The sequence below is a fragment of the Anomaloglossus baeobatrachus genome, chromosome 4 (assembly GCF_048569485.1).
Source record: "Anomaloglossus baeobatrachus isolate aAnoBae1 chromosome 4, aAnoBae1.hap1, whole genome shotgun sequence".
In the NCBI taxonomy this organism is placed as follows: domain Eukaryota; kingdom Metazoa; phylum Chordata; class Amphibia; order Anura; family Aromobatidae; genus Anomaloglossus; species Anomaloglossus baeobatrachus.
Genome location: NC_134356.1, coordinates 336,213,746 through 336,237,695, shown reverse-complemented (window position 1 = coordinate 336,237,695; position 23,950 = coordinate 336,213,746). Strand labels below are relative to the sequence as shown.

General features: G+C 42.4%; 1 protein-coding gene across 1 annotated transcript in view; it reads right to left on the bottom strand.

Annotated features, from left to right (window-relative positions):
• Positions 1 to 23,950, bottom strand: part of CPED1 (cadherin like and PC-esterase domain containing 1) — a 519,469-nt gene that overhangs the window by 6,769 nt on the left and 488,750 nt on the right. The window contains exon 21 of the mRNA XM_075345048.1: positions 7,835 to 7,981. Within this exon, the coding sequence (XP_075201163.1) occupies positions 7,835 to 7,981 (147 nt within the window). The remainder of the gene's footprint in view (positions 1 to 7,834; positions 7,982 to 23,950) is intronic.

Genomic DNA, 23,950 nt, shown 5'->3' with positions numbered 1-23,950 from the left:
AGGTATCTGCAAGTTGCACCCAAGGATGAACCAGAGTTGTACAAGTCCACAATTCTCTTTATGAAATCTTGGCTGATTTCTTTTGACTTTCCCATGATGTTACACAATGAAGCAGAGTGTTTCCGGTGTGCATTAAAATACATCCACAGCTGTATCTCTAATTAACTCAGATGTTGCAAATAAACCTATCAGAAGCTTCCAAAAACATGGCATCATCATATGGGTTGTTCCATATTGTTATTGTTTAAAGGCATAGTACTCTTAGTGCATGGAAACTTTTGACATTGCAGAAAGTAATAAAAATGCCTTGAAATATTCTCTCTCATTATTCTGGCATTTGACAAATATAAATAATTCCGGTAATCCTAACTGACCTAAAACAGGAAAGGTTTATTCTGGTTTCATGTCAGATAGTGAGAAAAACATGCATATGTGTATTTTTAGATGTTTTATGTAAACTTCTGGTTTCAACTACATATATATAGTGTATATATATGCATTATATAGTGTATATATATGCATAAAAAAATCTATCTCAAAGCACCACTCCAGTGTTTTCTTTTATTTCATCAATGGAGTGGTGCTTTAAATCTAAGTCCCCTGACCCCTGATTTATACTCACGTGCCACCATTTTCTTCTTTTACTGTACCGCTCCGGTCGGTCTCTCCCAATTTGTGACCTGTCGGCAGCTCCAGTGTTTCATGAAGTGCACCAGAGATCACAACTCAATACAGCTGTGTGAGAGTCTTTTTCGGGCCTTATTCTGGTCCTCATAGAGATGTGTGGTGCCCCTGCAGCTTCAGGCACTACAGGGTACTGCAGCTCACCCAGGGTGCCATATTCATCTCAGATACGGATGAGGTCAATGCCGGTAAACCACCACAACACATCCAACAAACAATTCGGGAGCTCTGTCACTGGGACTAGGCCAGGGTAGGTGCCAGGGGTGGCCATCACGAGGTATGGGACATCACGCCCACCAGTTCAGCAACCCAGGAGGCGAGGCACCTGCAGGAGAAGTGAGAAGCCATCTCACACAGCATTCAGTTAGCTCCAGGCGCAGCAAGTGCCAGGTCAGACTTAGGAAGAGACGTCGGAAGACACTACACAGAAAGGGGCCCATGGTCAGGAGCTGGAGGCTCGAGCTAGGTACTTAAAAAGAAGGAGGATCCCAGGGTTCGCGGGGAGTGCAGCAGGCACCCGTGACCCATTCTATGACCCAGGAGCTGGGGTTTAGGGAAGACCACTGGAAAGGACACACAGAAGGAAATACCGGCCTTGACCTCTGAACTATCCGGGATCAGCTGGAGCCCATCACAGCAGAACATGGCACTCCAAAGGCGGTGTGACTTCAGTGACTAAAGTACTTGAACCGCACCCTCTGTGTCGTCCCTTCATTGCCGGCGCTCCCATCATCGCGCCCCCCTGCGCCATAGGCGACTACCACTCTCCCCATCCTTCCTGGGGCCTAGGTTTACCTGTGTAGAGCTGTAACAAACGGGCTGCATCACCATTCACCCCAGAAGACATATTTCCTGCAGTGGCGGCTAATAATTGGCTGAACACCACAGGTGGCGTCACGAATAATTACTCCCATCAAGCCCATTCCCATCTTTATTGACACCGCCAGGGTCACGAAACTGGGCTAGGCCGCTGTGACATCACAAACCCTACATTGGCCCGGTGATGAGTAACCCCTAACGCGTAATGAGTAACGCGTCAGATGCATTCAGCGATTGTGACGTAACATCTGACTTCCAGACAGTCAAAAGTTATACAAAAACATGCCAAGTGACCAAAGTGGCACCGAAAAAAGGTGAAGTCGCCAGACGGTAAGTATAAGACAGGAGACTTACGTTTAAAGGACCATTTCAGGGCTGAAAAAAAAAATGCTGGACTAGTGCTTTAAGGCTATCTGCACATGGTGCCTTTTAGATGCTGGTGAAGCTTATTCAGAAAAATGAAGCACCATCTCCTGTGGTATTGCTGTTGCTATTGTGGCAGCTCCACTGCTGGCATCTTTTATTCTATGCAGTCAAGTATAGAGAGTGGGTGATCTCTGAGTGGAAGAAGCCACCTAAAAAATTAGCTTGTCTCTTCTTTTAACCGATTCACGGTTTCCAAACCCTGAAGCAGTTAAAAGATATGACATAAGACAGAACATGTGCACAGCATTGTCGTATTTTCATTGCTGTGCATTCTGTTCATTTTAAACATCACTTTTATGGTGCTTTTGCAGGTAGATTTATGATGTAATGAGTCTGAAAAATCCACTGTGTGCCTATAGCCTAAAGGCCGCTTTATACGCTGCGATCTTGCTAGCGAGATTGCTAGCGTGCGTACCCGCCCCCAACGTTTGTGCATCACGGGCAAATTGCTGCCCGTGGAGCACAAAATCACGCGGACCCGTCACACTACTTACCTGCCTAGCGACATCGCTGTGACCGGCGAACCGCCTCCTTTCTAAGGGAGCGGTTCGTTCGGCGTCACAGTGACATCACTAAGTGGCCACCCAATAGAAGCGGAGGAGCGGAGAGGAGCGGGACGTAACATCCCGCCCACCTTCTTCTTTCCTCATTGCCGACGGCCGCAGGTAAGGTGAGGTTCCTCGTTCCTGTGGTGTCACACATAACGATGCGTGCTGCCACAGGAACGACGAACAACATCATACCTGCCGCAGCAACGATAATTGAGAATGGACCCCCATGTCACCGATTAGCAATTTTGCACGTTTTTGCGACAATTCAAAATCGCTCATAGGTGTCAGACGCAACGACATCGCTAACGCGGCCGGATGTGCGTCACAAACTCCATGACCCCAACGACATCGCTTTAGCGATGTCATAGCATGTAAAGCGGCCTTAACAACAACTCATTGTAAGTAGAGTTAAGTAAAAAGATTCGAGGCCGTGTCAGAAGTCCATGGCCACTGAACCAAATCACATTGTGAACCTTCTTAAACTGACGGCATCAATAGCACCACATTTGATTAGTAGGTCCAGGGCAACGTCATGGAGCGATCTTGCGATTTTTTTCATTAGCTCATTTGTCACCTGTTATGACAAGGTTTAGACTAACCTCAACTATTTTTAAGATTCAAAATTCCTATTTTGAACATGACAATAATTAAAGACAGTTGTGCAGATTGTTGGAACCCATAACCAGCGCTGTGGCTTATTTATTCATTTAATTATCTGGCCATAAACATCATCATTATCATCTTGAGATAAAATTTAAATTATCCCTTGAGACTAAATCCAAAATTATAGATAACGGCTGTTTAAAATTATCACGTCTTAAACGCCAATTTATTGTACAGACGTTTGCTCTAGACATCCTGGAAAGAGAAGCTATTAATTTAATTCTGCTATAACTGCACCTGATTAGCACAGCTCATTTCACATGGTTTAAAGGGGTTATCCAAGGGTTAAATTTTTTTTTTTTTAGAAATAGACAAACGGGGAGCAGAGAACAACTGCAACCAGTCTCCAGTATGACACATCTTTGCTTCTTAAAAGTAATACTGTTGTTTCATTCACTGTCAGACAAGCTCTTCTGTAGTCTTGCATTTATGTTTCAAAACTGTCACTGCCCACCTGAGAATGCCCCTGGTAAATCCAGCTTTACACCTTACAATTAGGTGTGCGATCTCGTATGCGATGTGACACGCCCAGGTCGCATATGCGATTTAATGAGATCGCATGTAGGTCGTTCATTTGCTGTCACACGTGCGTTAGTAGTCTATGTTAAATTGATCAATTTTGTGTGCGATCCTTTAGATCATGTGTTCTGTGACGTATGCATTGGGCACCCTTTTTTTTTTTTTTTTTATTTATTGACTTGCCAAGCGTGTGTAATGTGTAGGGATGCGTTTTTACTATGTCATCTGCCATTCAGCTCTGCTAGATGGCCGCTAACAGCAGACACAGACAGCCATGTAGCAGAGCTGAATGACAGATGACAGCAGACACAGACAGAGCTGCACGATCAGAATGAACTCGGGTTTACTTCACCCGACTTCATTGGACTTCATTGTCATGCTGCGGCTCTGTCTGTGTCGCATCCTTATTAGCGGTCACCCGTGAAGGACTCACCGGTAACCGCTAAACTCCTGAGTAACTGAATTGAGCAGCCCTCTCTCATATACTCACCGATCCCCGATCACCGGCGCGGCGCTGCACAGCATTCACACTGCTGCGTCGGCTTTTACTATTTTGAAAAAGCCGGCCGCTCATTAAACAATCTCGTATTCCCTGCTTTCCCCAGTCCACCGGCGCCTATGATTGGTTGAAGTGAGACACGCCCCCACGCTGAGTGACAGGTGTCTCACTGCACCCAATCACAGCAGCCGGTGGGCGTGTCTATACTGTGCAGTGAAATAAATAATTAAATAATTAAAAACACCAGCGTGCGGTCTCCCCAATTTTAAAACCAGCCAGATAAAGCCATATGGCTGAAGGCTGGTATTCTCAGGATGGGGAGCTCCACGTTATGGGGAGCCCCCCAGCCTAACAATATCAGCCAGCAGCCGCCCAGAATTGCCACATACATTAGATGCGACAGTTCTGGGACTGTACCCGGCTCTTCCCGATTTGCCCTGGTGCGTTGGCAATCGGGGTAATAAGGAGTTATTGGCAGCCCATAGCTGCCAATAACTCCTAGATTAATCATGTCAGGCATCTCCCCGAGATACCTTCCATGATTAATCTGTAAGTGACAGTAAATAAACACACACACCCGAAAAAATCCTTTATTAGAAATAAAAAACACAAACATATACCCTCGTTCACCACTTTAATAAGCCCGAAAAAGCCCTCCATGTCTGGCGTAATCCAGGATGGTCCAGCGTTGCTTCCAGCTCTGCTGCATGAAGGTGACCGGAGCTGCAGAAGAACACCGCCGCTCCTGCCAGCTCCACGCAGCAACTGAAGACAGCCGCGCGATCAGCTGAGCTGTCACTGAGGTTACCCGCGGCCACCGCTGTATCCAGTGACAGCGGGTAACCTCAGTGACAGCTCAGCTGATCGCGCTATTCCCTTCATTAGCTGCGTGGAGCTGACAGGAGCGGCGGTGTCTTCTGCTGCTCCGGTCACCTTCATGCAGCAGAGCTGGAAGCGACGCTGGACCATCCTGGATTACACCGGACATGGAAGGCTTTTTCGGGCTTATTAAAGTGGTGAACGAGGGTATATATATATACCGAACACATGGTGTACGTGCACACGATACCGAACATGAGTTTTCCTGGGAAGCTCATGTTAGGGCTCATGTGCACGTAACTGCTGAATATTCTGCAGCGATTTGACATGATATGTGCGCTTCAAATCGCTGCAGAAACACTGCATAATGGATGCAGGCTTTTTGTAGAAAAAAAGACGATTTCATGCGCTATGGCTGCTGCCCCCACCATAGACAGAGTGGGAGCTGCATCCAAAGCGCACAGAATAATTGATATGCTGCCTTTATGAATGCACGAATTTGGGTAAAAATTTTAGCACCCAAATCGCTGCATTCAAAAAAGCAACGTGCGCACGTATCATGCACAATCTACATAGATTGTGCAGGGAATGCGGACGCATGCATTTACGCTGCAGTGCAATACACAGCGTAAATACATGTAATTACGCAACGTGCACATGAGCCCTTACAGATCGGGTCCAGTTCGGGTCCAGGGGCTGTATAAAAAAGCACATTATTAAAAAAACATTATGATCAAACTCACAGGTCCTGCGACGCATCTTGCAGACTCTGTCTCCCGGCAGCTTCTGCTTCCGCATCCGATCATTGTTGTGCCCCCCAGTAAGCACCACGGACTAAAGGACCTTCCATGACATCATAGCCATGTGACAAGTCTGGTGTGAATGTTGTACACACATTGGGTTATCGACTGGTCACATGGCTATGACGTCATCGAAGGTCCAGTTAAGTGAACTTTGACTGTCACTGTGCGAATGTCGCATCGACATCACCCGGTACGACCGCGCACTCTCCTGACATGAGTGGTTGGCTTCATGTATTTCCATGCAGCTGAGGCACTTGTGTCTGGAGAGTGTCAGTCCGTGCCGGGTGATGCTGATATGAGACTGCACGAGTCATACGCAAGTGGAACTCCAGCCTCAGTGTCAGCCTGCTTCACCCTCTGTATAGATGCTTGTTTGTGCAGAGTGATGAAGCAGAGCTGACAATGCTCTCTCTGCTTCTCACTCTATATAGACGCTTGTCTGTGCAGAGTGATGAAGCAGAGCTGACAATGCTCACTCTGCTTCTCCCTCTGTATAGATGCTGTATGTACAGAATGATGATCCAGGTATTGATACTGTGGAAAAGAAGAACGTAATAGGGTTTTAGCCAGTAAGGACAATATGAAGACAAGGAATGAGGTACACTCACCTTCTAGGGTTGTGCAAAGTCACAACCCCTATGAAGCACATGTAATAATTTTATCAGATGCAGGCTGGAGGTGTAAGATATAAGATCCAATAGGTAAAGAAATCAGGTATAAGCCGTGCTAATACTCAATTTGATATAAATATAATTCCTTTATTGTTCGTACAGGTTGACACATTTCAGAGACATCCATGTCCTTCATCAGGATTCAGGACTTCAAAGGAACAATATTGTTCCTTTGATGTCCTGATGAAGGAGGTGGATTTGTCTGAAATGCGTCGACCTGTATGAACAATAAAATAATTATATTTATATCAAATTGAGTATTAGCCTGGCTTAGACCAGATTTCTTCTCCTATTGGATCTTGTATAGAGTGATGAAGCAGAGCTGACAATGCTCTACCAGTGGACTACATCGGACTAAGAATTTTTTTTTATAATAAAGATGGAGTCTCTAAATTTTTTTTTGTTTTACTTCTAATAAAAAAAAATTCTCTGTGTTGTTTTGGGCTTAGTACCAGCTGAGTTTAACCCCTTTATTACCCAGCATGCCACTGCCATTAAGGCCGCTGGACAAGCTGGGTAAAGCACCTGGAAATGGCGCTAAGAAACAATGTGCCATTTCCAGGAGCAGCTGTGGGGTGCGGTTTTTAGAATGCTTGGGCCTTACCATGCTGAGAATCCCAGCTACCAGCTGCCTAGTTTTATCTGACTGGTGATCAAAATACGGCAGGAGCCCAAGCGTTTTTTAATTATTTTTTTAAATAATACCATATACCACTAATCAGTAGAGGTCTCAGAACCTTTCTTGTCCCCGTAATTCGCATAGACTTAAAGGAAGAGGGTCAAATGAATTCTTCATTTAGTCTCTACTTATATGCAGCTACCTATAATTGCAATTCAGGGACAAGTGTACTTTATTTTACTCATAGTGAGATGACCCTAAATGTCTAAAGTGGGAAAATACTTTTAAGACAAATGTGCATTAATATCACATGAGCACACAGTAATAGAGATCCAATTTTCTTATTTGTGCCATTTACTTTTTGTATATTATAATTCACTCATTTATTAAGTACTAATAATAATAATAATAATAATAATAATAAAAAAAAAAAAGATAATTCTCAATTTTTTTTATCTTCTATCAGTCTGCCATGTCATCATGAGACATTCGAATAATAAAACACTTGTAGCTGGGCCTCCACTGATCTTGGGAACGAGGAGATTCAGTTCTCTATTTTTAGAGGTGCTTGGGTGAGCCATCTACACACAAATTAATTGAAATTATAGAAATGCACTACTGCCCTCATTCCATCCTCTGATCTATCAGAATGACATTCTGATGGATGTATCTTTATATTTTACCATTAAAATTGAATCTATTAAATAACTTCTAAACAATAAAAAATAACATTTTCAGGGGGATATGAAAAGAATAAGTACCTCATGAAAGTGACAGCCACATTTTCCTTGAAGAAATTCATTGTAACGTCCCATAGTAATACTGAATGTATCTACTACTTCATAACCATGTAGTTTAGCGGTCTTCAGGATGAGGCTATTTTCATCAGATAACTGTCTTATTTGCACCTGCGTACAATAATAAATTTGTAAAGATGGGAACAACTCTTTAAATCAAATCAGGAGACAGTTTAGGTTTAGGAAAATCATTGAGAAAACACAGAACTATTCACATTGTGGTTAATTTATAGGGGTTGTCGAAATCTTATCTTATTTGAAATGTTATTCTAACAACCTGTTGGGGTAAAAGGGGCTCCCATTAAAAACTCCCATAGAGCTACATTGTAAGCCTCGGCTTTCCCATATATTGTTTGGGTGCACTGTGTTCAGAATTCATGTGAATGGCTACAATACTACATTTACCATGCTATATTTTTACCCTGATGATAACAGGGTAAAACAAGTTAGGGCCATAACAATTATCTGATCACTAATTAGCTTATTTTTAAAGGAAACCTGTCACCATATTCATGCTACTCAAACCGCGGGCAAAATGAATCAGATATCGGCTGCATAATTGTAGACTGATATATTTTTCTCTGAAAGGCCCTGACGTTTTAGAGAAAATATATGATAAAGTATTATTGCTGGAGATGACTCCAGTGTGGCTTTTCCCTACACAGCTTGATTTCTTGACAAGTCTCTTGCTATGGAATAGACCAGTTAGTTACCTCTAGCAGTGCTGGGCGGAGCTGATAGGCGGCAAAGCTGGACTAGTCCCATCTCAGGCTGTGGTTTTTAAAGTATATTTTCTTTGAACGCAAAAGTATTTCAGAGAGAATTATACTTGGCTGCCATCGTTCAGCCAGGCTCTGACTCATGATGTCTGTGGGTTTGGACAGAATCAATCAGGTGACAGGTTCCCTTTAAAAATTGGTTGCTTTGATAACCTCTTTAAAGAATTTACTGCATAATGAATTTAATTTTGGTGGAGAGTGATATTTATGACAGGAATGATTATGCCACGGTAAATTATGTGCCTTAAATAGGATTGATGATGTCTGTTACAAATAAAAATAGATATGTGCTTTGAGGGGTATCCATCATTCTAATGATGTTTACATTCAGAAAACTAAAATTGGCATGAACTAATGGGCATGTATCTGCATAACATATAAATGAATGAAGACACTCATGAAGCCAGGTGCCTAAAAGGGATTATCCTACAAACAAAATTCATTTAAATCAATGGATCTTGGAATAATAATAATTTCCACAATTGGATGTGTTTAAAAAAATATCCTATACTTTTGTTGAGATAATCTTATAAATGTGTCCCTGCTATGTACTGTGTAATGGCTGTGTCTGACCATACAGGGACATGGTCTGATCATACCACAGCTCCTTGGCTTGGGAGGAAGTAAACAAGTATACAAACATTACAACATGGATTTTCAAGTAATTCTCTTTTTGAGGTAAAACACTTTTTAAAAAAAATAGCATGAAATGTTTTACCTCAAAAAGAATCATCGATGATCCCGTGCTCTCCTGTCTTTATACTCTTTTGTTCCTCGCCTGCACAGGAGCTCTGGTATGATCAGACTTGCTGTATGGTCAGACATGGCCATCCTACTGTATATAGCAGGGGCACGTATATAAGATTATCTCAGCACAGGAACATTTTTTTTAATTACATCCAATTGTGATATTATTACACAGGTATGCAAAATTTGGGTTCATGAAAATGTTTCAAATCCAATGATGTTTCTATACCTTGGTTAAAAAAAACCACTTCTATTTTTAACAATCACTTATGAATTTTGCACAAAACATGTGTGAAAGTACGTACAAGTGAAATGAACAAGAAAAGTCTTTATCTACACAATATTATATAATTAAAATAGTATTACATTTAATTATTGAACAGTTGATTCTGCAACTTTATTTGAAATTATTTCTTGCACCTTTTCCTTTTTTCACTCACAGCTTCTCTTGATACCTTTTCTCTTATAGAAGGCCTGCGGATCTTCTCTGTGAAACATCCAGCAGTCGTCCCCCATCATGTTCATATTCCATCTACAGTACATTGGTGTTGTCATTATATCTCCTTGATAGCCTGATGAAATCTTTCTCCTTACTCTTGGATGACAAAAGGTTTTCAGGAAAGTATTCCAATGGTAATGTAAAAAAGTCCCTTTAAATTAATCAGACAACCCAAGGCTTTGAAATGTTTTATCATGTTCTCTACGATGGACTTAAATTTTGGTTCTTTGTTGTCACCCTAGAAATTTCTTCACAACTTCTTTCAATGAATCTCAAGCCCTTTTTGTCAACAGGTTTCATTTTTGATTTGAATAGTCATCCTTCATGAGTTTTTGAATATCAGGACACACAAAAATGCCTTCCTTCAGTTTTTCTTCAGATAGACACTGAAACTTGGTGCACAGATACTTAAAAGTCTCTAATTCTTTTGGTAGAGCTTTCACAAACTGCTTCATCATCAGTCCAAGCTTAATGTGGAGTGGTAGCAGAATAACTTTAGTGGGATCAACTAAGCTTTGCACAACTATGCTCTTGATTCCAGGATGCAAAGATGTTCTCGGTGGCCAACGTTTTTGACTCCAGTGATGAGTCCTATCCCTGCTGTCCCATTCACATAAAAACCATTGGTTGATATTATATCCTCCTTGATGCCCATGGAGCTAAGAGAGAACTTTCAGATTAGCACATATTGACCACTCTTGATCCTCGTAGCTACGTTTCTTGAGAATAAAGTCAAAATTCTCATAGCATTCCTTCAAGTACACAGAATGCCCTACAGGCACTGAAGCATACTTACTGCTATTGTACAATAGCATAGTTTTCAGACTTTTTTGGATGAATTAATAGTCTCCACTGAATCACTTTGTACTTAATATTAAATTTTTCCATCATCCCAACCTAACACCAAAAAATTGATGGAAATCTTCAGCTTGCAGCAGTTTAAAGCCATGTTTATATGCTCAAAATGTAAAGTAATTTACAGTATAAAAATTGTCAAAGTCTTCTCTACATTAACTGTAAAACCCCACTCAAAAATCAAAGCATGAGCTATATTTATAAATCGCAACAAGTTGATTATTGTGCCAATTTTCATGGTGGATTGCGTCTTATGTAATGTTGAGAATGCTTGAGAGAAAAATGTACAACCAATTTTGTGGCAATAGCTACTTGTACTACATATGGAGCCAAATCCGTTGCAGAAAACATAGCCTTATACAGTGTATCAGGATTTAGCTAGACAACAAAGAAGAGCCACTAAACTGATAAAGGATATTGAGGATTTTAGTTATGAGGAAAGATTTAAAATAATTACAATTATTTAGTTTTGAGAAGAAATGAATAAGGGAGATATGATTAACTTCTACAAGTTCATACTGTTAATGGGCTATACAAAAAGTATGGTCAAAAACTGTTTAATAAAATATACCCCTCAAAACACAAAAATGTCATTCTGTCTGGAAATAGAGTAGTTCAAGCTCCAGAGGAGACAATGCTTCTTTAACATAAGAAATATCAATATGTGGAATATTCTACCTCAAGAGCGGGTCACAGCAGGAACATTTGATGGTTGCAAAAAAGGCTTAAATGCTTTTTAAGAGGAAAATAACAAGACAAGTTATGAACATGTGTAAGGCGGGCTTTTCACGTTGCGACATCGCAAGCCGATGCTGCGATGTCGCACGCGATTGTCCCCGCCCCCGTCGCAGGTACGATATATTGTGATAGCTGGCGTAGCGAAAGTTATTGCTACGCCAGCTTCACATGCACTCACCTGCCCTGCGACCGTCGTTCTGGCCGGCGACCCGCCTCCTTGTTAAGGGGGCGGGTCGTGCGGCGTCACTGCGACGTCACATGGCAGGCGGCCAATCAGAGCGGAGGGGCGGAGATGAGTGGGATGTAAACATCCCGCCCACCTCCTTCCTTCCGCATATTCTACGGAAGCCGCGGTGACGCCGGTAGGAGATGTTCCTCGCTCCTGCGACTTCACACACAGCGATGTGTGCTGCCACAGGAGCGAGGAACAACATCGGACCGTCGCGTCAGCGTAATTATGGATTACGCCGACGCTGCACCGATGATACGATTACGACGCTTTTGCGCTCGTTAATCGTATCATCTAGGCTTTACACACTACGATGTCGTATGCGATGCCGGATGTGCGTCATTTTCAATTTGACCCCACCGACATCGCACCTGCGATGTCGTAGTGTGCAAAGCCCGCCTAAGATATATGTTATGAATGTTGATCTAGTTGATTGAAAATCAGGATTAGGTGGGAAAAGTTTGCTCTTTAAATGAAATCATGTATTATGGATAGTGATGAGCAGACCCAGACTGTTAAAGGTTTCAAAGGTACCCCCCAGTTTCAAAGGTACCCCAGTGCTAGATCCAGTTCCGGGATTCCGGCTCTTAATCCGGATCCGGCAATCTGGGAAATAAAAAAAAAAAGGAAAAATAAAGAAAATAAGAATGAAGCAAGCGCTTCAACTTACCGAGGCTCCGACGTGGCTGCACACTGTTCCCGCAGCCATTCCTTCACTTCCTGAGCTGCTCATTATTCATCATCTATATGCACTGCTTTCCCCTCCCACTGGCTATCCTGGTGTCTGTGATTGGTTGTAGTCAGACGTGCCACCCTCCGGTCACAAGTGCTGTCTGTGGGTCAGTATTGTGGAATACTTAAAATAGCATTCTGCAGCTGCCTGGAATAATTGTCACATATATTAGATATGACAGTCCCAGAACTTTACCCGGCTCTTCCTGATTGCCCTGGTACAGTGGCAATCGGGGTAATATAAAGGGTTAATAACAGCCCACAGCTGCCACTAAGCCCTAGATTAGTGAGGGTCTATGAGACCTCCACATTACTAATATGTAAGTGAAAGTAAATCAACACAAACACTGAAAAAATCCTGTATGTGAAATTAATACAAAAAACACCCTCTTTCACAAATTTATTAACCCCCAAAATACCTCTACAGGTCCAACGAAATCCACATGAGGTCCCACAACGATTCCAGCTCTGCTACATATCTGAAGTCACAGCGTGATCATTGTACATGATCATGCTGATGTTGGCCAAACATAATGTGGGCTGTTATCATGTGATTACTACACCTCCGAATGACGTAGGTGCTGGATCCTGGATTAGATGGCGGTGTTATTTGCTTAACATGCTCAGTACACACTTCCCGTGATTGGTTGCTCAAAACAAATGATGCTATGGACACCCTCGATTGGCGTACAATTATATATATATATATATATATACAGTATATATAGATATATATATACATACTTTTGTGCAATATATTTATGGCAGTTTGATTCCTTCAACTGCTCTGGGATGCTATCAATCTTTATTTATTGATTTTGCTACCAATTGGAGTCCTTGGACTTTTAGATGGTACTTCACCTATTTTTAAACCTATTGTCCTTTTTGGATGTCCTATTTTGAGGGCTGCAATCCTTCCTTTGTTGTTTTTTTTTTGGGGGGGGGCAAACTGGCAAATTCAAATTACAAAAGCTTCACTCATCTCTAGTCTAGCCTTTGTGAATAAGTACCTTTTGACCTTTATTTAGAAAATAATTTGTTTTGTCTAGGGAGATAATCACTAATACATTAAAATCGCTGCAATCTTATTATACTCACAGAAACATATCCTTCAATATTAATAGGAAGGGGTCTGTGATTAGACATGAGCGAACCTTAGGTTCGATGTTCGGAGTTCAGGTTTGGAAACCGACTACCGAAAAAACAAAGTTCGGGTTCGTAGTTCAATTGAGTTGCGAGTGCAAACCACTCAAGTGAGCAGCCCTATGATTGGGTATGAGTGATGCTCACCCTTGTGCCAACCACTTGCAGTGTTTGTACGGTTCACACTTGGGGTAAAATCGACGTGATCAGATATAGTGTGCACATAAAAAAATTGAGAAACCTCACCTACCCTCCCCAGAAGTGTTCTGCTTATGATGGGCAGCATGTGGGCAAAGACACAAACTGCCCGATTACAGACTTCCTTAGAGGGTCGGATCAAGTCAGGATCACAAACCAAACGTTTTTATGGTTCGACTGTACCTGCCGAACCGAACTTCCAAAGTTCGCTCATCTCTTTCTGTGATCATGTTGAGTAGGAAGCTCTGCTGCTGTGACCTGCAGAAAACCTATACCACGTACGGTAAGATATCTGTAGGTCACAGCAGCGGAGATTCCTACTGCTATAGCTCAAAGGAACTTAGAAATTGAATGTTCTATGACAGGTTTCTGCCAGTATAAGAAGACAACCATTTTAATGTAGTATAATGATTAAATCCCTAGACAAAACAAATGTGATTTGCTAAATTTTTCTTTTACTGGAGAACCCCTTTAAGAACAAAAAAAAGGAAAAAGCTCATGATATCGCTTAAAAAGTTACATTGATCATTCTTGAGTGGATAAGACATTTTTCAGACAAAGTAATCTGTAAAATGAGGAAAAAGAATGTCTGTAATATGAAATGTACAATCAATGCCCAAAAGTTGCAACATTGTGAAATGTACTTAGCCTGGCAGTAAACAAATTGATTCTGGAAATGAGAGACTAGAGATGTCAGCAAATTCTCTGATCAGACAATCAGTTCTGTCTCCAGTCCTCTTTACAGGAAGAAATGGATGACCTTCAGTGGATTCATGGAATTAGTTTTGTCGGAGTTTGTGATGGGATTTTCCATAATTAACAATAAATAAAACCAACCCAGATGTCACAATCACATCAGACATAAAAAGAAAGATTTCTACCTGTCAAGTGGTATGATGTGACTAGAACAGATACCAGATGAGAATGCTAAATGTGTGCTTGGCATATTGTAGCTCGTATAAAGCCTGTTCACAAGATGTCAGCATATGTGTTGGGATCTAGTCTACAGTGTGTCTCCAGGGCTTGTAATAGATGCTCCTGATTCTGACTATGCTTCCAATTATTGGTCTTTCCAATGGTTATTAGGTAAACAGAACCAAGGCTTTAGTTTACAGTTAGATGACTGGGGACACTTAGAAGACTTATCCAACTGAACCCGCTCCAACATTATTTGTCTTTCCAAATATCTGTGACCTCTGATGACATTAAATTATTGAAGACCAAAGAAACTGTAGCCCAGTATGCTGTAATATGCAGCATTTCAATGCAACCATTGTGTGTTCCATCTAGAGCACTAATATAATGATTTCCTAGCAGTGTGCCATCTACAGAGGTGTGGACCAGCTCCTCTCTCTGTTTACAATATACCATGATGTGCATAAGAAATTACATGGACAGATGAGAACACATGAATTGATTTTATTATAATTCGCAGATTGTCTAGTAAAATCTGTACTCATTGAAGACAGACTTTCAGTTCACTGGAAAATGAGGTCAGTTGTTGTTTATAAAAGTCTATGGAGAAGGTGGTGGAGGAAGGATCCAGAGAGACAAGAAGCAGATACAGACAAGTTCATCTGCATTGAAAGGTAAACTTTAAAAACACATGACTGCTAGACTTTACAATGCCCAAAAAACTACAAAACTACATGGTTTTTTACACCATGTTTCTCTAAAGCTACCCTAGAATTACAATGTATTGTTAATGCTCTTATTTTTAGTCTTGGCACATGCAATAAAGCAGTGTTCCAAAACTAAAATGTATTTTAATCCTAAATATCCATCTATTTAATGTCATAATATAATCTTTTTAATAATACGGTATACTTTATTTAAAAAGTCCCTACCGTTTTCTCTCCACTCTAACTGCTATATACTATATATATATTTTTTTACAACTTCTTCTTTGATAATGCTTCACTTGAGACTCCCAATTCTGGGATAGTCTATCGAGTCATCATCAGGGCAGAGGCTATGGTCCTGCAGCGGACCTTAAAACGAAGCATCATCAGTGACCTCCATTTCAGGGGCTGGTCTTGTCCCTGCTCTACTGAGCATGCGTCAGTTGTCAATTTCAATGGATGATTTGTAGATTTTTGTCACTGTTCAATATGCACTCTGTGTGTGTACATATGTATCATCCATGCGCCATCCGTGTAAACATGTGTGCTGCTCATGTGACATGTACTGGAAAAAAACACATGAAAATCAAATGAATGTTATTTTTGTGTGTTAAAGATGTGCAAAGATAGATAGATGATAGATTCTACTAAACAGATAGATAGATAGATAGACAGCTAATAGATTGCTATATAAATTTGTATGTTTGTGAGGGTTTTTTTTAGATATTCTTTTTGTAATACGATGGAGATGCATGAGGGTTTATTTCATGGTAAATAAGGGAAAGTTTCAGGGAGTGTTTATTGACATAAATTATTTTTTCATGTGTGTCTTGTTTTAGATTACTGTGTTAGTAATGATGGTGTCTGTTAGACACCTTTCCATTACTAACACCAAGGCTTTATGCCAGCTGGCACTACACAGCTGAAATCAACCCCAGAAACCATTACCCCAATTGCCACCAGCACCAGATCAAATCATGAAGAGCCAAGGTGAAGCGTTAGAATTGGTGCATCTAATGGATGTGCCACTTCTGGGATGGCTGCAAGCTGGTATTTTTGGGCTGTGAAGGGCCAAACAAGCATGGGGCTTCCCAGCCTGATGATATCAGCCCCCAGCTACCTGCTTTACCTTTGCTGGTTATCAAAAATGGGAAGATTTATTTTTTATCCATCTACCTATCATCTATCTCTCTCTATCCATCCACCCATCCATCCAATCTAAAAAATGGACATGTCTCTGTGTAGATCATATAGACACGTGGGATTCACCCTGCCTAATGTCCATGTGAAAACATTGAGGTACTGTCTTGCAAAGTTCTGCGTTGCACTCGCTGGGTGCCATAGCGTTGTTGGACTCTGTTCACACTGCAGAGTCTGATAAACTGGCTGGGATTCTTTAGTTGCACAGCCTGTCGTGGGCGTTGGCTGGTTTTGGCTTCATTGCTCTCCAGTACGTCGGGAGTCAATTTTTGCTGGCCTGTGATCAGCTGCTGGGAGCTCAGGCTGCTGATCTCCAGCCCTTAAAAGGTTCTGGATTCTGGGGCTCTATACCATATAGAGATTTGCTTCCTGGTTCCTGTTGTTATTCAGTTGTATGGTGATCTACAAGTTGCAATTCTGCATGGTGTGTGAGTCCTCCAGTTGTGTATTTATCTCCTATCCCTTTTGCGTTACTCCCCAGTGCACATACTGCCCTTCCTTTGTGTTTGAATGCAGTGTGCACAAGTTTTCATTTACCTTTGTCTGTGATTATTTGTGGGTTTTGGTGACTGGGTTTCCGGCCCTCTCCCTGGGTGGGGGAAAGTTGTATCAGAGCTTGGACAGGAGACAGGGCCACATTGGAGGCTCGAACCTGGCTACCATCAAGTCTACGTTTGAAATAAGGGATAGTACAGGGGGGGCGTACGGATGGGGCAGGGGCTCCCAGGCTGACCCTGAGACTGGGAGCCCCTGCCCCATCCGTACACCCCTCCTGACAGGTGTGAAAATCAGCACATATTTTAATGCGTATGTATGTGGACGAGTCTCCAGTATCTGTGAAAACAGACAGCACACGTACTGAAAACACTGACATATTAACGGACCTTATACAGCATCTTAAGGTCAGGTTCAGATGAGGGTATGAAAAATCGTCCAATTTTCAATCAAAAATTCATCCATATGATCATGTGGCACCCCTGACTGTCCGGTGCCATAGGGTATTACATCTAACCCCGGATTCCTGAAAGACCAATGCTGGTAAAACACCACAACACACACAAAACCACACCCTTTTCCCCAGACTGGGTAACAGGCTAAAGATGGTCTTGACGGGTGGTCACCTATAGGCTGGCACACATCCAATCCACTAGTCAGAGACCTGGGAAGAGGAGGGGCTAGTCAGTGAAGTGGACAGACGACAGACATCTTGTCAGATAGATAGTAACCAGACATCAAGTCAGTCAGGAGTTGACATGCTGACCAGAAAGTGAAAAGTGACTACTGAGTAAAAAGGAGTACGGTTGCCAGGGAGAGTACGGAGAAGTACTCACTGGACCGAGCACCAACGGGGTACAGAGCCCTAGTTCAGGAAGATGCTTTAGGCTCACTTGATAATAATCTGCCCGGTGAGGGGACCATCAAGGACCTCACCCACGTTAGTGTCTGGGGCACAGCAGCAGAGAGGGAACCTGGGAATGGGGACAAAGGTCAGACTCACGAGAGGTTCAAGCTGCTTGCCGTACAGGCCAACACAGAGACAACAGGAGGGGGACCCCAAAATTGCTTGAAGCCATGGGGACCCACCGACTACTACAGGGTGCATGGAGGTAAAGCTTACCAGTTCACTACACTGGCACTGGAACAAAGGGAATACCGGATTGGTAAAGACCAGCACAAACCGGGTGGCAGCAACTCCAAACCAGTGCGTATAGCACAAGTTAAACCGCAGCCACTTAGTTGTCTGAATTCTTCCTAGACCTCTGCACCCATAGACTACAACCACCATCATCCTCCCCTGGGGCCTAGCTCTACTTGCGGAGAGCCATCACACCTAAGCTGCCCAATACCACCAGCCCCAGCAATGAGAGACTTTACAGCGGCAGCTTTCTCCATATAACCGCACACTGCAAGTAGTGTTACGAAAAACTATTTTTATTTTATTATTTTTCCCTTGTACAAATTCCCCTTTTAAATGCACCCCCAGGGTCATGAACTGGGCAACAGCCACCCAGTGAACTGTCCCAGTAAATATACTGCCCGGGACCGAGTAGCCCAAAGCCCTGGGGCGAGTCAATCATACGTGTGTCATCCATGTATCAGTATTTTATGCTCTTGTGGATATACATGTAGCATCTATATTTAAGTGTGCTGCCCCCGCGTCAGCAGCCAGGCTGCTAGGATCCGGATCCGCGGTGGCTCGAGGGGTCTCCGGACCTGAGGGTCGGGGTCGCGCGGCCACTCAGAATAAAGGGGGAATATTTACAGGGGATGGTGTGGAAAGTTCGTGACGCCACCCAATGTGCGTGGTAAGATGGAGTAGCACCGCTGCGATTGGAAGTACCCGGTGGCGATGGTGTGGGCAGCCAGGTGTTTAACCCCTCCACGGGTAGGGGGAATGCCCCGGGACTTGGTGATGGTGAAGGGGAGGTGCCATTGGGACGGTAAGGGTCACATGTGTACTCACTCAGTCCAATAACGCTGACACCGACAACTGTGGTAAACCAAAGTTCTGGACACCGCTGCCGCTTGGAGGGAGCACGCCTGGATCCCTTGCCCGTTGGTGTTGCCTGTTAGTCTGTGACCTTTGCCTTGGCACCTAGTCTTCTATTTGGTCCCTTTAGCCTGAAACTAATCGGGTCCCGCTCACCAGTATGGCTAACTGGATGAACTTGCTCTCATGGTTCACACTTGGGATATTCTGGACTATGTAGTGGGAAAGACCTATACCCCTCGTTGCACTTGTACCCCGATTTTGGAGCGGGTGGAGAACGGATCTTGAAGGCTCCATCCTCATTGGGTAAATTGTCAGGACGCTTGAAGCTTCTTCCTGACCTAGGGTCCACATACCCCATCATGCCCTGGCCCCTGCCCGGTGATGGCACAAGGCCGCCGGCTGTCCTCCTCGACAGTCCGTGCCCCTTGTCACGATCCCCTGCGACCGGGGTCCAGATCCTACCAGGCCGAGACCAACATCTGCCACCTAGTAGTTTCAAGGAGCACAACCCCTGACCTCTCCTCTCGAGAGTCTGTCTCCTGACCTCCCCTTAATTAACACCCCCAAGTGACCGACCCTATTCCCTTCAGGCTAGCCACTGGTGTGTCTGGTGGGTGTGGTGCAGAGTGTTTCTAGGGTTTTGATTAGCTTGTTCTTGGCAACACCAAAGGTCAGGGACTCGTAACCAAGGAGGAGGTGGATATTATACAGAAGGGCAGATTGCACAATACCCTGTGACGACTTGATAGGCCAGGGCGTCACATAAGCATCAACAATGTATTAATATATTGGATTAAACCTTTTCCTGAGGTAAAGGAAATTGGGGCTATGGCTCTATGTTGGGTATTATTTACTTCAAGACGGTTAATACTGATGTGAATATATACAGTATAAGTTGTTTATGATTGCAGAATATAGTAATGCAAAATATATTGTTATTGGCACATTGCAAGATATAAAATGCAATTTCCTTTCATCATCACCTGTGAAGGTCAGAAAGGTTCAGGGGAAGGTATAGCCATAATACATGCAATGCATTTATCATAGTGCCGTGGAGCCTTGCTGAGCATATCTCCATAGAGACTAAATAATCATTATACATAGACACAATACATATGCATGGGAGATTTTATATATATATATATATATATATATAAAACCAGAAAGACATTTTAGGGTTTGCCTAATGCCATGTAATTCAGTTTAACTTGGTGTCACATATAGTACTTAAAGTGATGTAATTCTCCTGAATGGAGACATTCTTGGTGTGTTTACTGTGTGGTTGTTTGGTCATACTGAGCAGACAGCGTCGGGAATGTGTCTGCTAGTCACCTTGGATGCGTTATGTGACCACTTTTCTGTACACATGGAGAAAAGCCAGTAGTATACATATGGGCAGAGTTATATTGCAATGTTATAAAATATAAGCCGTGCAACAGTCTACAATCATCTTTTTTTCTTATTTGATGACTGTACTGTCAGATGTTAACCCTTTAAGATGTATTTGAGTTGACATGATTATATAAATGCTACATAGCCTGTCTAGCATTTGGATACAGCGTACAAATGTTGAACATGTGGCTTAGATTACTACTGACTTGTAACACAGACTTATATTTTACATTGAGATATACAACATATGAAAATCATTTTGATATATACCACATGGATTAAGTTTGCCTCATGGCTTGTGTTATGCAGTAAAAAGATCTGCAACAAAATTTCAATAACGGAGATGTTTGGGTAAAATGTTGGTGGTCTGATTATGGATTTTAGTGGGGTCATATTAAGAGGCTAATTTTTAACTGCAGGCTCAAAAATAAGATATTAAGTAAGCCATTTTTCACAACAGTGTCAATTACCTATAGGCCAAGAGACTTTTGTAAATGATAAAGAGGTTATTGAGTTTAGGAGTGTTATATACTCGACTAATAAATCCCTGATCCAGACAGAACTAATTGCAAGAAGAAAATGTTAAAGTAGGCAAACGCAAAAGTATCTTAAGAAAAATATCATCTCTAATGCAAAGAAGTGTCAAAAACAAAACAAAACGAAAAATATGATTGCCTAACTATGTCTTGTATTAGGAGGAACCATTCATATTTGATAAAGCCTTCTGTCCAACGATCGGCTGATTTGCGGTATAATCATAGAAAAAAAAAATCTTGAAAGCTCAGAAGGCTGTATAAAATCTTCAAACTTTATTCCGATCATCATGTTAAAATCTTCATGTTGGTGGATAGATAAAACTCAAGTTTTGTCTATCCACCAACATGGAGAATTCTAATATGATGATCTGAATAAAGTTTGAAGATTTTATACAGCCTGAGCTTTCCAAAGTTACTTACTTCTAAAATGCCAAAAAAACTTTGCCTTATCAAATACAGAACTACAAGGCCAGAGTAGCTAAGGCTGCTTTCACACACCCGGTTTTTGCTGTGCGGCACAATACAGCGCTTTGCGGGAAAACTGCATCCGTTTGTTTTTTTGCCGCCGAGTGCGTTTTTCCACATAGACTTTTATTAGCGCCGGATTGTGCCGCATGGCCTTGCGCTGCGTCCGTTTTTTTCCAGATGCGGCATATTTAGCAGATGCGGCGGCCGGATGAAACGTTCAAGTGAACGCTTTTGTCTGCGGCTAAAAAAACTGCATCGCGCCGGATCCAGCGTGATGCGGCGCAATTTACAATGCAAGCCTATGGACGCCAGATGTGGCGTCCTGCGGCAAAAAACGCATCCGGCCACCGAATGCGGTTTTTTGAACTGCGCATGCTCAGTATCAAGCCACATCCGTCAAAACACGGACGGGACGCATGGAAAAACGTATGCAACGGATCAGTTTTTTTCGCCGCATCCGTTGCATAGGTTTTTGAGCCAGATTGTGCCGCACTGCAAAAACCGGATGTGTGAAAGCAGCCTAAAGGCCCCTTTACACACTAAGACTTTCTAGTGATCCCACCAGCGAGCCGACCTGGCCGGGATCGCTGGAAAGTCTCTACATGGTCGCTGGTGAGCTGTCAAACAGGCAGATCTCACCAGCAACCAGCCACCAGCCACCAGCCAGCAGCAACTCGTGTAACAATGCTGCGCTTGGTAACCAGGGTAAATATCAGGTAACCAAGCGCTTTGCTTGGTTACCCGATATTTGCCCTGGTTACCAGCGTACACCGCTTACAGGCTGCCACCGCTGGCTCCCTGTACACGTAGCTAGGGTATACATCGGGTTACTAAGCAAAGCACATTGCTTAGTTACCCGATATTTACCCTGGCTACATGTGCAGGGAGCTAGCGCTGGCAGCCTGTAAGCGGCGGACACTGGTAACCAGGGTAAATATCGGGTAACCAAGCAAAGCGCTTTGTTTAGTTACCCGATATTTACCCTGGTTACCAGCGTATACCGCTTACACAGAGTCGGTGCTCGTTGGTCCCCGCTGTCAAACACAGTGATGTGTGCTGCACAGCGGGAAACAATGAACCAAAAAAAGGCCAAAAAATGGTCCTGAACAACTTGTAGCGATCAGTGACCTCACAGCGGGGGGCAGGTCGCTGATGCATGTCCCACACTGCAATGTCGCTGGGGAGGTTGCTATTACGTCACAAAACCGGTGACAATACAGTGATATCGCTAGCAATGTTGCAGTGTGTAAAGGGGCTTTAAATCAACCTAGTCGAAGGGTAAACTAAATAAATATATATTTATATACAGTAATATATATATATATATATATATATATATACACAGTATATATATACACACACAATGCTTAGAAGATATAGCGCAAATTGTACAATTGTACAGCACATAAAACACGGTCTACAGAATAGGCCACCCTCTAGGTCTTGAGGTATGGAGGGGGAGTAGATAGTGGAAGAGGGCACGGCTACATAAATAAATGTTACTGTAAATCCAACCCTGAATATAGTAAAACACTTTCCACTAATATTGTTTAAATAAGTCTTTATATTGTGTCATATCACATAGGCTATATACATACAGAGGGTATAACTAATGGCACCACTCATGTTAGGAGGCTGATTCTAGCATGCCAGCTTCGTTGGATGTTTATGCTGTACGTTGCGCTAGTAATGCGTGTTCTGTAATGTTGTGCTGTAACCATATAAATGAATTACATCAGCTGACATTGCATCTGATAAGATGATCTGTGACAGAAACCGGAACCAATCCAGGAGACTGTGTACTGTAAGGGAATTGGGAACAGGCATGGAACATACGCCTTTTTATCTCCAGATGTGCAGCGTTTTCTCCATTCTAGGGTTAGTCTGTAAACATGTCACTGTGGAATTATTCTTCTGTGGACCTTTTATTTTGAGCATTAGTCAGTATTATGTTGGTACTTTCATTTGATTTTAAGGGCTTAAACAGAATATCTACTTTCATTAATATTGCTATAAACTCTTCTACTCACTTTATGAACCCACATCTTGCATTTAAACCAGACAGACATCTCCATTCTGAACCCTTGTGATGTCTAACATAACTCAACACAGGCTACAACTTAGATGAATGTGTTTCTATATAGTTTTCCACAATTCCTCTGGGTGTGGATGAAAGCTAACCCCTTAATTTTGGATAATGCAGGAGGTTTTTCCTTTTTTTAGCCCTACCATCACATTTTCTATTTATGATAGGAATTTCTATTTTAGACACCAACAAGCCAATAAGGTCACATAAGACTGAGATATGGTAAAGATGGAGGCATCGGTAGAGCTGGCAGTACTGATCCTTTCCCCATTTTTATTATGGAAAAATGCCTTTATTTTTATAACCAATAAATATTTTCACTGTGAAATATTATGGCAAAATACAAACCACATCAATTTTAC